Genomic DNA, 13,736 nt, shown 5'->3' with positions numbered 1-13,736 from the left:
GCATGCATTAAAGAAGGAAATGGCAACCCACTCCAGTGTTCTTGCCTGGAGAATCCCAGGGACGGGGGAGCCTGGTGGGCTGCAGTCTATGGGGTCACACAGAGTTGGACACGACTAAAGCGACTTAGCAGCAGCAGCAGCAGCAGTGAAGTGAGGGGACTTCCCCGGATGTGGGAACCTCTCTTTACCATCAGAACTGCCTTCCAGAGGCACAGAACCTGTTCCACTTCATTTTTCTTTTTTCTACTTGATTATTGTAGAGGTCTTTCTTGTCCTTTCAGATGTTTGAGGTCTGCTAGTGTTCGGTAGGTGTTCTGTGAGAATTGTTCTATTTCTAGATGTATTCTTGATGTATCTGTGCAAAATACGTGTTCCATGTCCTACTACTTAACCATCTTGATTCCAATCCCCTAACCTTCCCCTTTCTGAGGAGGCACTAAAGACTTGAGGATTTATTGCTGTGGATGTCATGATAAACTTTGGGATGAAGTTTAAATGGCTTTATTCTTTTGATTAGAGGTAGGCAAATAACATTGTTAGATCATGGTAACTCCTCTTTTTGTTAATACCAACTAGTTTCTAATTCTCTCCAACTTTATTATAAAGCAGTTGATTTGCTTAGCATTTAAAAAGTTACCCTATCTACCATTTTATATCTGTACCTAAAGATGCAATACAAGCTGAAAGCTGTCATTTTTCCTTACCTGTGAGTATATATGATTGTTTCAAGAGTAGAATACAACCTCATTGGTAAGAGTATCTCTTGTCTTATATTAAAATGAAAGTCATTCATTTTTAATTTTTGCTTCTCTAATTCCATAAAATTATGATAACTTCATTGGCCCTTTAACTATTTAGAGTAAATGACTGCATTTTTTGGCATAAGTTATTTTAAAATATGGAACAGTATCTTCACATTCCTTCAGACAGTGGTTATTATCTAATAATAGGTCCTCTATTGATAGTGAGCATTAGATTTCAACAGAGTCCACTATGGATTCCTCAACAAAAGTGAGGTCACTTCAGATTTGAGTGATTTAAGCTTCTTCCATCCTATTGGTAATTCTGTATTTTAAAAAAGCAATGCATAAAATTTTCTAGTTCAGAATCATTTAAAAATCATACTAGTTAATTTTTAAAGTTTTATTCAAGGAGCAAAATATTTAATCATTTTTTACACCACGTTAGGTTAAGGACACTTCATAATTCTGTCATCATCAAATTTACCAGATATCAAAAACTCTTAGCAAGGTCACATAGCATCTCAGTTAGTTGTCAGAGTTCAGTAGCTTTCATCCTGAAGGGTAGGAACACTACCCTGTTAATTCAGTAGAAGATATTTGTAAAAGGACCATAACTTAGCCAGAACTTACATGAAGAGAATGACTGGTATTAAAGAAAGCTAAACCTAAAGTATGATTATATTCCTGCTATTTCCTGTCTGCATTTAAGCATTACTTTTCCCCTGCCAGTAGAAGTAGGAGTCTTGAAAAACTAGACTAAAGCCACTCCTTGATTTTGCATGTGTGAATAAGGAAAAAGAAAATCTTTTATCTGTCTTATACAATTTGACATGAGGTGTTTAATACCAACTGATAATTTTGAAGAGGTTTTTGCTTTACTTTTTGTCCTTTGGCTCTTTCTGCTGTTGTTGTTCAGTATGTAAGTCATGTCCAACTCTCTGTTACCCCATGAAGTGCAGCACATCGGACTTCCCTGTCTCACCATCTCTGGGAATTTGCTCAAACTCATGTCCATTGAGTCAGTGATGTCATCCAACCATTTCATCGTCTGTCGCCCTCTTCTCCTGCCTTCAATCTTTCCCAGGATCAGGGTCTTTTCCAATGAGTCAGCTCTTCACATCAGGTGGCCGAAGTATTGGAGCTTCAGCTTCAGCAACAATTCTTCCAATGAATTTAGGGTTGATTTCCTTTAGGATTGACTGGTTTGATCTCCTTGCAGTCCAAGGGACACTCAAGATTGTCTTCGCCAACATCACAGTTCAAAAGCATCAATTCCTCAGTACTCAACCTTCTTTATGGTCCAACTCTCACATCCATACATGACTACTAGAAAACGATAGCTTTGACTATATGGACTTTTGTTGGCAAAGTGATGTCTTTGCTTTATAATATGCTGTCTAGGTTGGTCATAGCTTTTCTTCCAAGAAGAAAACATGTTTTAATTCATGGCTGCAGTCACCGTCCACAGTGATTTTGGAGTCCAAGAAAATAAAGTCTGTCACTGTTTCCATTTTTTCCCCATCTATTTGCCATGAAGTGATAGGACTGGATGCCATGATCTTCATTTTCTGAATGTTGAGTTTTAAGCCAGCATTTTCACTCTTCTCTTTCACCTTCATCAAGAGGCTCTTTAATTCCTCTTCACTTTCTGCCATAAGGGTGGTGTCATCTGCATATGTGAGGTTATTGATATTTCTCCCAGAAATCTTGATTCCAGCTTCTGCTTCATCCAGCGTGGCATTTCACATGATGTACTCTGCATATAAGTTTAAAAAAGCAAAGTGATAGTATATAGACTTGATATATTCCTTTCCAAATTTGGAACCAGTCCATTGTTCCATGTCTAGTTTTGTTGATTCCTGTATACAGGTTTCTCAGGTGGCAGGTAAGGTGGTTTGGTATTCCCATCTCCTTTTCAGAATTTTCCACAGTTTGTTGTGGTCCACAAGTGAAAGGCTTCAGCATAGTCAGTGAAGTAGAAGTAGATGTTTTTCTGGAACTTGCTTTTTCTATGATCCAGTGGATGTTAGCAGTTTGATCTCTGGTTCCTCTAACTTTTCTAAATCCAGCTTGTACATCTAGAAGTTCTTGGTTCACACAGTGTTGAAGCCTAGCTTGAAGGATTTTGACCATTATCTTGCTAGCATGTTAAATGAGTGCAATTGTGCGGTAGTTTGAACATTGTTTGGCATTGCCCTTTTTTGGGATTGAATGAAAATTGTCCTTTTCCAGTCCTGTGGCCACTGATGAGTTTCCCAAATTTACTGGGATACTGAGCGCAGCATTTAACAGCATCATCTTTTAGGATCTGAAATAGCTTAACTGGAATTCCATCACCTCCATTAGCTTTATTAGCAGCAGTGTTTCCTAAGATCCGCTTGACTTCACACTCCTGGGTGTCTGGCTCTAGTTAAGTGACCACACCCTTGTGGTTATCTGGGTCATTAGACCTTTTATGTACAGTTCTTCTGTATATTCTTATCACCTCTTCTTAATCTCTCTGTTTCTGTTAGGTCCATACTGTTTCTGTCCTTCGTTGTCTTTCCCATTCTGAAAATGTGTGTTCATTGAATCTCATCAAATAAAGGCCCATTGAAAAGAATGTGTCCTTAAATTCTCACTATAGTTTCTATTTTGTGCCCAACAGTTAGAAGAGATGATAGGCCTTTTAGGCCGTAAGGCTGAATTCTCCACCATTGCCCTCAGCAGATCTTCACTTCTCCCCAAGAAAATTTCTTGAGAAATAAGGCAGCTGCTTTTAAGTGAAAGTTGTTGTAACCCTCTTGTATTCAACTCTTTGTCTCTACAATTCCACCTAAATTTTCTAAATTATCAGCACTTTGAGTTGGCAGAGCTGCCCTTCCTGTCTCTGAAATACATGTGCTCACATTGGCACCATTGCTAATAAGGAGATTTAAACTCAGAGATGACTCATTGTTGATGACCAGGTTTATGCACCACTTCCTTCTTTCCAGTCACTGAAGCAACAGGAGGAGCTGAGCAAGCAAATCACGAAAGGAGAGTTGGGTTTCTAAACCCAGGCTCTACCATTGAACTCTAAAAGCACACACATACCTTCTCCCTGCTTCCTTAGGACGAGGACATTTTAACTGACCTCTACGCCCCTATCAACAATACAGTTCATTCTTGAACAACATGGATTTGAATTGCATGGGTCCACTTATACAAAGAGCTCATACAACTCAATAACAAAAAAGCAACCCAATTGTTAAAGGAATTTCCATTTCCATCGACTGATATATTAAGTTATTAAAGCTTGATCCCAAAGTGGTGCTTCAACATGATTTTTAGAAGTATATTTGTAGGATGAACATCACTAGTGATCTAACGTAAAAATATGTCATATCTCTGAATTTTTTGAACTATGTGATAAATGATCTTGGGGAAATGAGCTACTTGAACTTCTCTTACATTCTAGGGATTGACATGGCTTTCAATGTGTGTGCTATATTAGAAAAGAATAAAGCAGAGAAAGGCACCACACTTTATTTTTTGCTGTATTTATAACATGAATAATCTACAACATTGTGTTAATTTCTGCTGTACAGAAAAATGACTCAGTTATGTACATACATATGTGTATTCTTTCTTACACTCTTTTCCATTACGGTTTATCCCAGGAGATTGCATACAGCACCCTATGCTATACCTCAGGACCTTGTTGTTTATCCATGGTATATATAACAGTTTGAGTGTACTAACCCCAAATTCCCAGTCCATCCTTCTCCCTTCCCACCCCTCCCTTGGCAACCACAGGTCTGTTCTCTTTGTCTGTGAGTCTCTCTCTGCTTTCTAGAGAGGTTCATTGGTGCCGTATTTTAGATTTCACATATAAATGGTATCATATGGTATTTGTCTTTCTGTTTCTAACTCCCCTTATTATAATAACCTCTAGGTCCATCCATGTTGCTGCAAATGCATTACTTCATTCTCTTTATAGCTGAGTAGTTTTCCATTGTGTGTATATACCACATTTTCTTTATCCATTCATCTGTTGATGGTCACTTAGGTTGCTCTCATGGCCTAGCTATTGTGAATAGTACTGCTATGAAAATAGAGGTGCATATATCTTTTCAAATTATAGTTTTGCCTGGATACATACTCAGGAGTGGAATTGCTGGATCATGTGGTAGCTCTGTTTTTAGTTTTCTGAGAAACCTCCATACTATTTTCCATAATGGCTGTACCAAATTACATTCCCACCATCAGCATAGGAGGGTTCTCTTTTCTCCACAGTCTCTCCAGCATTTATTATTTGTAGACTTTTTGATGATGGCCATTTTGACTGGTGTGAGGTGATAGCTTGTAATTTTGAGTTGCATTTCTCTAATAATTAATGATGTTGAGCATCTTTTCATGTGCCAGTTAGCTATCTATATGTCTTCTTTAGAGAAATGTCTATTTAGGTCTTCTGCCCATTTTCCAATTGGGTTGTTTTTTTGTTACTGAGTTGTATGAGCTCTTTGTATATTTTGGAGTTTAAACCCTTTTTGGTTGTGTCACTTACAAGTATCTTCTCCTATTCTTTGGGTTATCTTTTTTTGTGGTTTCCTTTCCTGTGCAGAGACTTCATTTTAATTTGGCAGCATCTAAGACTCTCCAGATGTTGGGATTCAACTATAGCTTATGTTTTCTGATTGTCTTTTGTCTGTTCACTTTAATCTAGCATAATAAGCGTTAATACTTATACACGTGCGCACACACGCACACACACACACATATTGGTTTTCTGAGTATCTTGAAGTGGCAGGTTAGTTACTTGCTTAGTTTTTTCTTAATAGCACAAATGAAATGGAAGAAAAGTAACCAGGATACATTTTCTGACTTTGGTGAAAGAACTATGACTCATCTCGTTAAAGGCATGCAGGGATTTTAATTTCAGAGAGTAACATATGTTAGTCCCAACTGTTTCTATATCCATTGTGATCATGGCAAGATTTGGAGAAAATGTTGTAAAAGCATATTTACATTCATTCTTATTCACTTGATGAAACAGAAAGGCTCAGGAAGTAGATACTGACTGCACAATAATATCACATCATTTCTTAAATTACTGTAATCATTAATGTGCTAGCAGGAACTTACTTTGAACCTAGAAAACTTTCGGGGATGAGCCAGCTTCAGTTTGCATAATTGTAAAAGTTACTTTTTTGAAACCTGATTCTATACATACCAAAACATCTTGTGATTTATTAAGAACCTGGAAGGTATAAGACTTACATGAGCTAAGGACTTTGGAAAAAAAAGATTTCTAAGTGGCTTTTGGGGTATAATTAAAAGGGTACAAGTGTGATTATGGAGTGAGGGATATAAGCAATAGTTTCACTAATTACTTAACTGTCAGATTCAGTTGCTTCTGTGCTTTGCAACAGACGTACTAATTGTAATACACAAAACTTTTGGTGAGCTAGAGAACACTCAGCAAGAAATGGGCCAGCAGCAGGAAAACGCAGAGCTCAAGAATAAACACAAATAAAAATCAACTTCCAAATGCTCTTGATACCAGTGATTTTCCACTCCTGTTGGGATTTTGATTTCTTTCCAGAAGAATCGCACCAGTGGCCTCCTGCCACCGGAGAACAATATTCAGCATATAGTGCCAACTGCCACTTACAGCTATCTCTCTAGTGGTCGAAACCCTTCCTGTTTTTATATTCGCTGTTTATGAAAAAGCCATTGCTACTCTTGACTTTCTCATTGCTCCTGATTGAGGAGTGCCTGGGAACAGACATGCAACAGGTGATCCTGTACTTGTCAAGCGAATGTTCTCATGCCGTGGGTAGCCTGAGTGGTGACTGCTTCCTTCCATTGATTCAGGCTAACCTCTCTTACTATAACTTATTTAGATTTTGTGGCAACAAAGCAGGTTTAGATACTTCAAAAGGCCATTCTTTTCCTTCATTAGTACCCAGCTCTAAAATCACTATTTCATTGTATACACATGGCCCATGTGAGCTGAGGAGAGAGTTAATACTGAGAGAGTTAAAGCTTAGGGCCCTTTACGACATCTGCCTGCAGTGTGGGAGACCTGGGTTTGATCCTTGGATTGGGAAGATTCCCTGGAGAAGGAAATGGCAACCCTCTGCGGTATTCTCTCCTGGAGAATCCCATGGACAGAGGAGTGTGGCGGGCTACAGTCCATGGGGTTGAGAAGAGTGGGACATGACTGAGAGACTTCACTTTTACCCACAGCCCAAAATATCAGCATAGTAACAACACAGCTCGGACATTTCCGACCCTGTCCTCTCTACCCTCTGCCTTTATGCTTCTTGTTTCTCACTTCTGAAAGTCTTCATAAGTAAGTGAAATAACTCAAGTAAAAACCTTTATCTTGTGTTTAAAATAGAGAGTAGTTGATGTAGTTTGCCATTTTCCCTCCATATCCTCCTTCACTTAAAGCAGTGACTCTGTAGGAATCACACGGAGCACTTTAAAAGATTCTAGTCACTATCAAGTTTAAGATAACTTGGCTTAAAAGTTGTACCACTCAAGCAATAAGAATAATGTTTTGCCTTATATTGGTAACTAACCATAGTGCTCAGTTTTTAAATATTCATACTTTAAGAGTTTATAATAAACTGAAGTTTTGCTTAAAAATACAGTGCTCTATATTGTGTCATGGATATGGAAGTGATCACAAATAAGAATATATGTGATCTTACATATGGATAAAGGTATTATGAGTTGGGGTAAAGGGTGGAAAATATACCAATGGTAGTCAGAGTCCGTAATTGAATAATCACTTACTCTGCCTTAATCGCCTCATGTCTCAAATCAAAAGGTTAAACCAGGTAGGTCTAATACCCTCTGACCTCTCTCTCTGATCATATGATCAGTATCACTTCATTTCTGAGGATACTAATATCTCCATAGAGCTTGGTGGAAGGAGATACTTAAACCCTCTGGAAATACTGTATTTAAACAGCATTACCCTGTTAGTAAGACCATCTCTGTATATTTGTAATTATCAGATTGTGGCAATAGAAAACTGTATTTTCTTTTCCTCTCCTCAATCTTGTCCCTGTTTGCAACAACTCATTCAGTAAGATAAAAAATTCCTTCTTTGGTTAGTAGTTGAATGGCTAAATTACACTTATTAATTCAAATAAAGTGATTCTATAATTAATTACATAATAAAACATAAGTATGAATTATGAAGAAAGATCATTTTCCTAGGTTGAATTTTTAAGATTAATAAAGATAGGTAAAGGTTAGGTTAAATGTTTTCTTAAACTACAAACTTTGTCACTTTATATGTGAGCATTTGCTTGTATAAGTAATATGTATTCAATGTAAATAACGTGGACTGTTAAGGAAAGCACAAAGAATAAATTAACTTACCGCTATTCCAGCCATTGAGAGAGAAGCTCTTTTCACAGTTGGGCTTCTTTGCTTTCCAAATATGAATTCCTTTAAAAAAAAATAAAATTAGAATCAAGTTATATATACAAGTTTTTAACTTACTTGTCTAAATTTTATAGTCTTTAGATATAGGAATAAAATTTTATTATTTTTATAGTATGAAAATGCTTTAAGTAATAACCAATCCCTTATTCTTAAATATTTAGGACGTAGACCACATTTTTAAGGAGCTGCAGAGTTGCAATTAAAACTAGTGATTTTTAAACCTGTTGGGAATGAGGAAAACCAGGTTTCCTTGTGTACATTTGAGATTCTCTTGGAGGGCTATTCAGTGAGCATCCTACCATCTTAGCTAACATAAAGGGGATGCTATTTAAAGCTAGTTTAAAAGGATTTCAGTCTGTTGCAAGATCCCCAAGTACCATAAGGTCTCACTGTTTGTGCCCATCTCCTGCGGCTCACTGTTATCTCTGTACCGAGACAGCTAGGTAGTCTCAGCTCTCTGCGGTTCTCCCAAGGTTGAGGCTCTGTCGGGGCCCTCCCATGGGTGTCCCAGCTTTGCCTCCTGACTCCGAATGTAATCACTGGTCTTTGAATCAAGAAGACCTCGTGCCTCACAACTTGGAATGCATGCACCTTGACCCCAGAGCAGCAGGGCTTTCATCTCTGGAGCCTGGCAGTATCACACTTCTCCTAAGAGGTCAGTACGATAGCCTATAACTTAGAGAAGGGACCACTGTTGAGTTTTTCAGAATAAAGGTGGCACGTGCCTTTCTTCATGCTGGTAAACATCTGGGGCAGTAAGGTGGTTACCCCTGATCTTTAGCATTTCCTATATGTGTGTTGTCCAGGTTCAGACCTTTCTGCGATCCTTTCTGTTCTATGCATGGACCGGTTTGAAGCTGTGCATACAATGCATCTGTTACCATTCCTGACTTTTTACAGTTGGCCATCCTGAAGACCTGCTGGTTTCTTCTTGACAGATTATAGAATTTTACTTTTTAGAGAATAATCCTTAGTTCCTTTCTGTGAATTTATGCTAATTCACTGATTTATGTTTCTGTTTTGCTCTGTCTTTACGTGTAACTGATTTGCTCTGTTTTTAAGTCTGAAAATTCAGCAAGTTGCTGTTTTACCGTTCATTTCATGTAATTAAAATACGTTCGATACAAACATCACATTTTAGTTCTTAGTTCACCTATTTTACATTTTTTGATGTCAGTCTAAAGGCATGTTACTTATGTTTATTGGCCATGCAGTTTCTATCATATTGATGGAAGACAGCAATTGCTACAGTTTACTTTTTATCTCTAGGTAGTCATGTACATAGTACAAAACATTATTTAACGTGGTTGAGACCAAAAATAATGACTCTCGGGGTTTTCTCGTCTCCCCTGCTTTTCAGGGAGCTGGTTGCACAGCCCTGGTGGTCGCTGTGGTGGCAAGGAAGCTAGAACTTACCAAAGCAGAAAAGCATGTGCACAACTTCATGATGGACACTCAGCTGACAAAACGAGTAAGTCACCACCCCCGTAGCTCCAGAGGGAAGAGTCGTGTTTTCCTTTCTTTGTTTTAAATCATTTTATATTGGGGTATAGTTGATTTGCAATGTCATTATAGTTTCAGGTATATAGCAAAGTGACTTACTTACACATGCTCTGGGGTCTCCTCCTGATGCCAGTCCCCTGGTCTGGGGACCCCTATGTGGGTTCAGACCTCTCACTCCTGTGAGAGAACAGAGGGAGAGCATCTCTGTGATATAATTATTTTTCAGTGTGAGGGTTGCCTACCTGTGGGGTGTGGGACTGGACTGAATCACGAATGCACCCCTCCTGCCATTTCCTTGTGGCTTCTTCCTTTGGAAGGAGCAGGTCTTTTTTGGTAGGTTCTAGTCCTTTTTTGTTGATGGCTGTTCAGCAATTAGTTATGATTTTGGTGTTTTTGTGAGAGGAAGTAAGCGCAGATCCTTCTACTCTGCCGTCTTGTCTGGAGCTCTTATTTGCTGTCACTGTTGGGCAATAATAGCTTTACTTTGACCGCTGAAGCTGAAATGACATGGTTTAAAGTGAAAGCATTCTTGAAGTCAGTTCCATCTGACTGGAGACTAAACTTTTCCTAACTTTAGGTCAGTCAGGAAATAATTGGGAAATCTTGGTATTTACTCAAGTATAAAAATAGACCACATAAGTCTAATATTGTTGGGGTTCTGAATTAACTGCTATATTCCAGGGATCAGAGAGTTTTAAACTTTCATAATGCTTTTCCTTCAGCAAATCAGATGAAAGTTGTGACTCTTCCTGCTTGGCAAAAAAAAGACTTGTGCTCTCCCTTATGTTGCCCTTGGGTCCCCTTTAAGGATCAGATCTGCGAGCCAAGTGACCTTCCTTTAGTTTTAATGACTAGGACTGATTTCCCCAAACTGATCAAGTTTCTGATGTTACTGCTTTTCTGTTGTAAGTTCTTATGTATATTTGATAAATTCCCTGTCGATAGTGTTGAATTATGGAGAAGGAACTGGCAACCCACTCCAGTATTCTCACCTGGGAAATCCCATGGACATAGGAGCCTGGTAGACTCCAGTCCATGGGGTCACAAAAGAGTCAGACACAACTTAGAGACTAAACCACAACAATGTTGAATTCAGAGTCATGTTGTTTGTAGAAAGCTTTTTCAGTAAGAAGTACTGTTCTACTTTCAAAATTCACATTCTGCATCATGCTTATTGGGCTTCCCTGATGGCTCAGACAGTAAAGAATCTGCCTGAAATGCAGGAGACCTGAGTATGATGCCTGGGTTGGGAAGGTGCCCTGGAAGAGGGCATGGTAACCCACTCTAGTGTTCTTGCCTGGAGAATCCCCACAGACAGATGAACCTGGCAGGCTACAGTCCATGGGGTCTCAGAGAGTCAGACACAACTGAGTGACTAAGCACACACACACATCATGTTTATGATGCCTTAATTCTATTATCTCACTACTATTTCTTAAAAGTGAAGCTACTTTGCAATATTTCTTGTGACCAGAGTCTTTAATAGGTCTGAAAAAGACACTCAAGCAGGCTTGCTGACAGATCTATTTTTATAGGCAAAATGTCACTAAGTACAAGAGCAAATGTTAAGATGGCATTAGAATCAAACATAAACTTCCAGTTTATGAGAGCCATTCCATTACTATACTCAATACAGTATATGAAAATAATAGCCTTTTTGTGGTCCTCTCTGCATTACTTTATATAGTTATCAATGAATGTCATTTGTCATAGTTATCAATGAATGTAATTGATTCCTTTCCATTTAGTTATTTATGGAATTTTTAAGTGGGCCCATTTATAATTTTTAATAAAGAAGGACCTGAAAGCCACACATAGTTACTAACATGAGAGATTCAAAAGACACATTCAAGGGTGCTCCTTATTGCTAGAGAAAGCTACAACCATTCCCTGAAACACTACACTGAAGTTTTCTGGTGGTCAACAGGAGTAATAATAGCCACAACATTCTGAAATCTTAATAAGTATCTAAACAAAAAGCAATATGAATGTTAAAAGGTAGATTACTCTTGCAGGAAAAAATGTAACCTTCCAAGTCTTCCATTGTGTATCTTAACAATTTCCATGAAAAATTATTCCCCATCCACAAAGTTCGAGGAACAATTTTATACAGAAATCTTTTCTCTGCGGGACTACATTCACCACACAAAATGCAGTGTTTGAAAGTAGAACATACAATTCGCTGGGCAGTAACATTCAGAGGACTGTCCTATGTAGTTACAACCACTTACATGATACACTGCAATTCAAAAATGGCCAGTGGCCTCCGTAACCAGAATATTCTAAGGATTTCAAAAAGGAAGCATAATACCAATAACTCATCAGTAGGCTTAGTAAGACAGGACAGCTATTTAACAGATATCTAGCAAATCACCTTACAGAGACAGTTTGTTTACTATGCTAAAGCTTTGGGAAATCTATCACTATTACTGTACATTCGGGTCTGAACCAAGAGTAAATCTTGGCGTTTGGCCCTCTGGTTACTTACGTTTTGGAAAGAAACCCGAAAACAAGCAATTCTGAGAGCCCAGGCATAATTTTTCAAGTCGCTAGATGTGCTATGAAGGATAATTATACATATTAATGTCCACAGTGGGTGTTTCCAATCCTGTTAAGAATTCTCAATCAGATCCATAATAAGAACGCTATTGTGCAGTTACGTACTTTTGTCTCTTGCAGGTATCTCAGAAGTGAACAGAAGTTTGAGAGGCTTTACTTTGTACAGCTTTTATATCGTGCATGGCTACATATCCTAGTAGGCTGAAAAAAATGCATGGAGCCATTGCCCTGCTCCATTCACCCTGCCCCAGGCACCTGGTCTAAAGAAGGACCAGGCTGGTGAGAAAGGTTGGTGCCCTAAGCGCATCCGTCTCTGCTGCTGCAGGGGCAGGGAGCACATGTCCTGCTAAGCTGCACAGACTTAGTGACCTTTGTTTCTCCCTGGGCATCCTGGAGGTATCACCCATAGTATATGGAGCAACAGTTTACCGTAATTATCAGAATGAGAGTTAAGAAGCCCTCCTGCATCTTAAAACAGATTATGTTCCTTCCCCTTGAATTTTGGAAAAGACAAAGTATTGCACGCATAAAAGCCCCTGAGGGAAGAAGCAAGAGAAAGACAAAAAGACAGAAATATATAAGTTGAAAAAGAAAGTAGTGAAAATCAAAGGAAATCTATAAACAAAGTAGCCTGTTATATAATGCTCTAATTATATGTATCTTGTAGGATTGAACAAAGCAGATATTCACTTAAAAGTCAATCAGCTGTAAGAGGTTTTGTGGTTTATAAAGTATTGTTTCACTTAAAAATATATTTTACCTTACTACCTATGACTTTAATATATGCTGATTCATTAGTAATTATAAAATAGTATGTCACGTCCTTTATACCTGTGAAGTGGGTTGGAGTCATCTGATGACTATTACTATTGGGTTGGCCAAAAAGTTCATTTGGGTTTTTCCATAACATCTTACAGAAAAACCTGAGCTAACTTTTTGGCCACCCCAATACTTTCAGTAGTATAAATTTCTTTGTTGTTGTTGTTCAGCCATTGAGTTGTGCCCGACTCTGTGCAACCCCATGGACTGCAGCATGCCGGGCCTCCCTGTCCTTCACTGTCTCTGTCCATCGAGTTGGTGATGCCATCCAACCATCTCATCCTCTGTCATCCCCTTCTCCTGCCATCAGTCTTTCCCAGCATCAGGGTCTTTTCCAGTGAGTTGGCTCTTCATATTAGGTGGCCAAAGTATTGGAGCTTCAGCATCAGTCCTTCCAATGAGTATTCAGGGTTGATTTCCTTTAGGATGGGCTGGTTGGATCTCCTTGCTGTCCAAGCGACTCTCAAGAGTCTTCTCCAACACCACAGTTCAAAAGCATCAATTGTTTGGCATTCAGCCTTCTTCATGGTCCAGCTCTCACATCCGTACATGACTACTGGAAAAACCATAGCTTTGACTATATAGACCTTTGTCAGCAAAGTGATGTCTCTGATTTTTAATGTGCTGCCTAGATTTGTCACAGCTTTCCTTCCAAGGAGCAGGTGTCTTGTCAGAACTCTCAAC

At 38.6% G+C, this 13,736-nt stretch overlaps 1 protein-coding gene across 4 annotated transcripts in view; it reads left to right on the top strand.

Annotated features, from left to right (window-relative positions):
- Nucleotides 1-13,736, top strand: part of KCNN2 (potassium calcium-activated channel subfamily N member 2) — a 477,213-nt gene that overhangs the window by 449,205 nt on the left and 14,272 nt on the right. For all 4 annotated transcript variants that reach the window (XM_043920758.1, XM_043920759.1, XM_043920760.1 and 1 more), the window contains one exon: nucleotides 9,532-9,642. In XM_043920758.1, coding sequence (XP_043776693.1) covers nucleotides 9,532-9,642 — 111 coding nt within the window. The remainder of the gene's footprint in view (nucleotides 1-9,531; nucleotides 9,643-13,736) is intronic.

This window comes from Cervus elaphus, chromosome 12, assembly GCF_910594005.1.
Source record: "Cervus elaphus chromosome 12, mCerEla1.1, whole genome shotgun sequence".
Taxonomy (NCBI): domain Eukaryota; kingdom Metazoa; phylum Chordata; class Mammalia; order Artiodactyla; family Cervidae; genus Cervus; species Cervus elaphus.
This window is presented reverse-complemented; position numbering and strand designations above follow the sequence as displayed.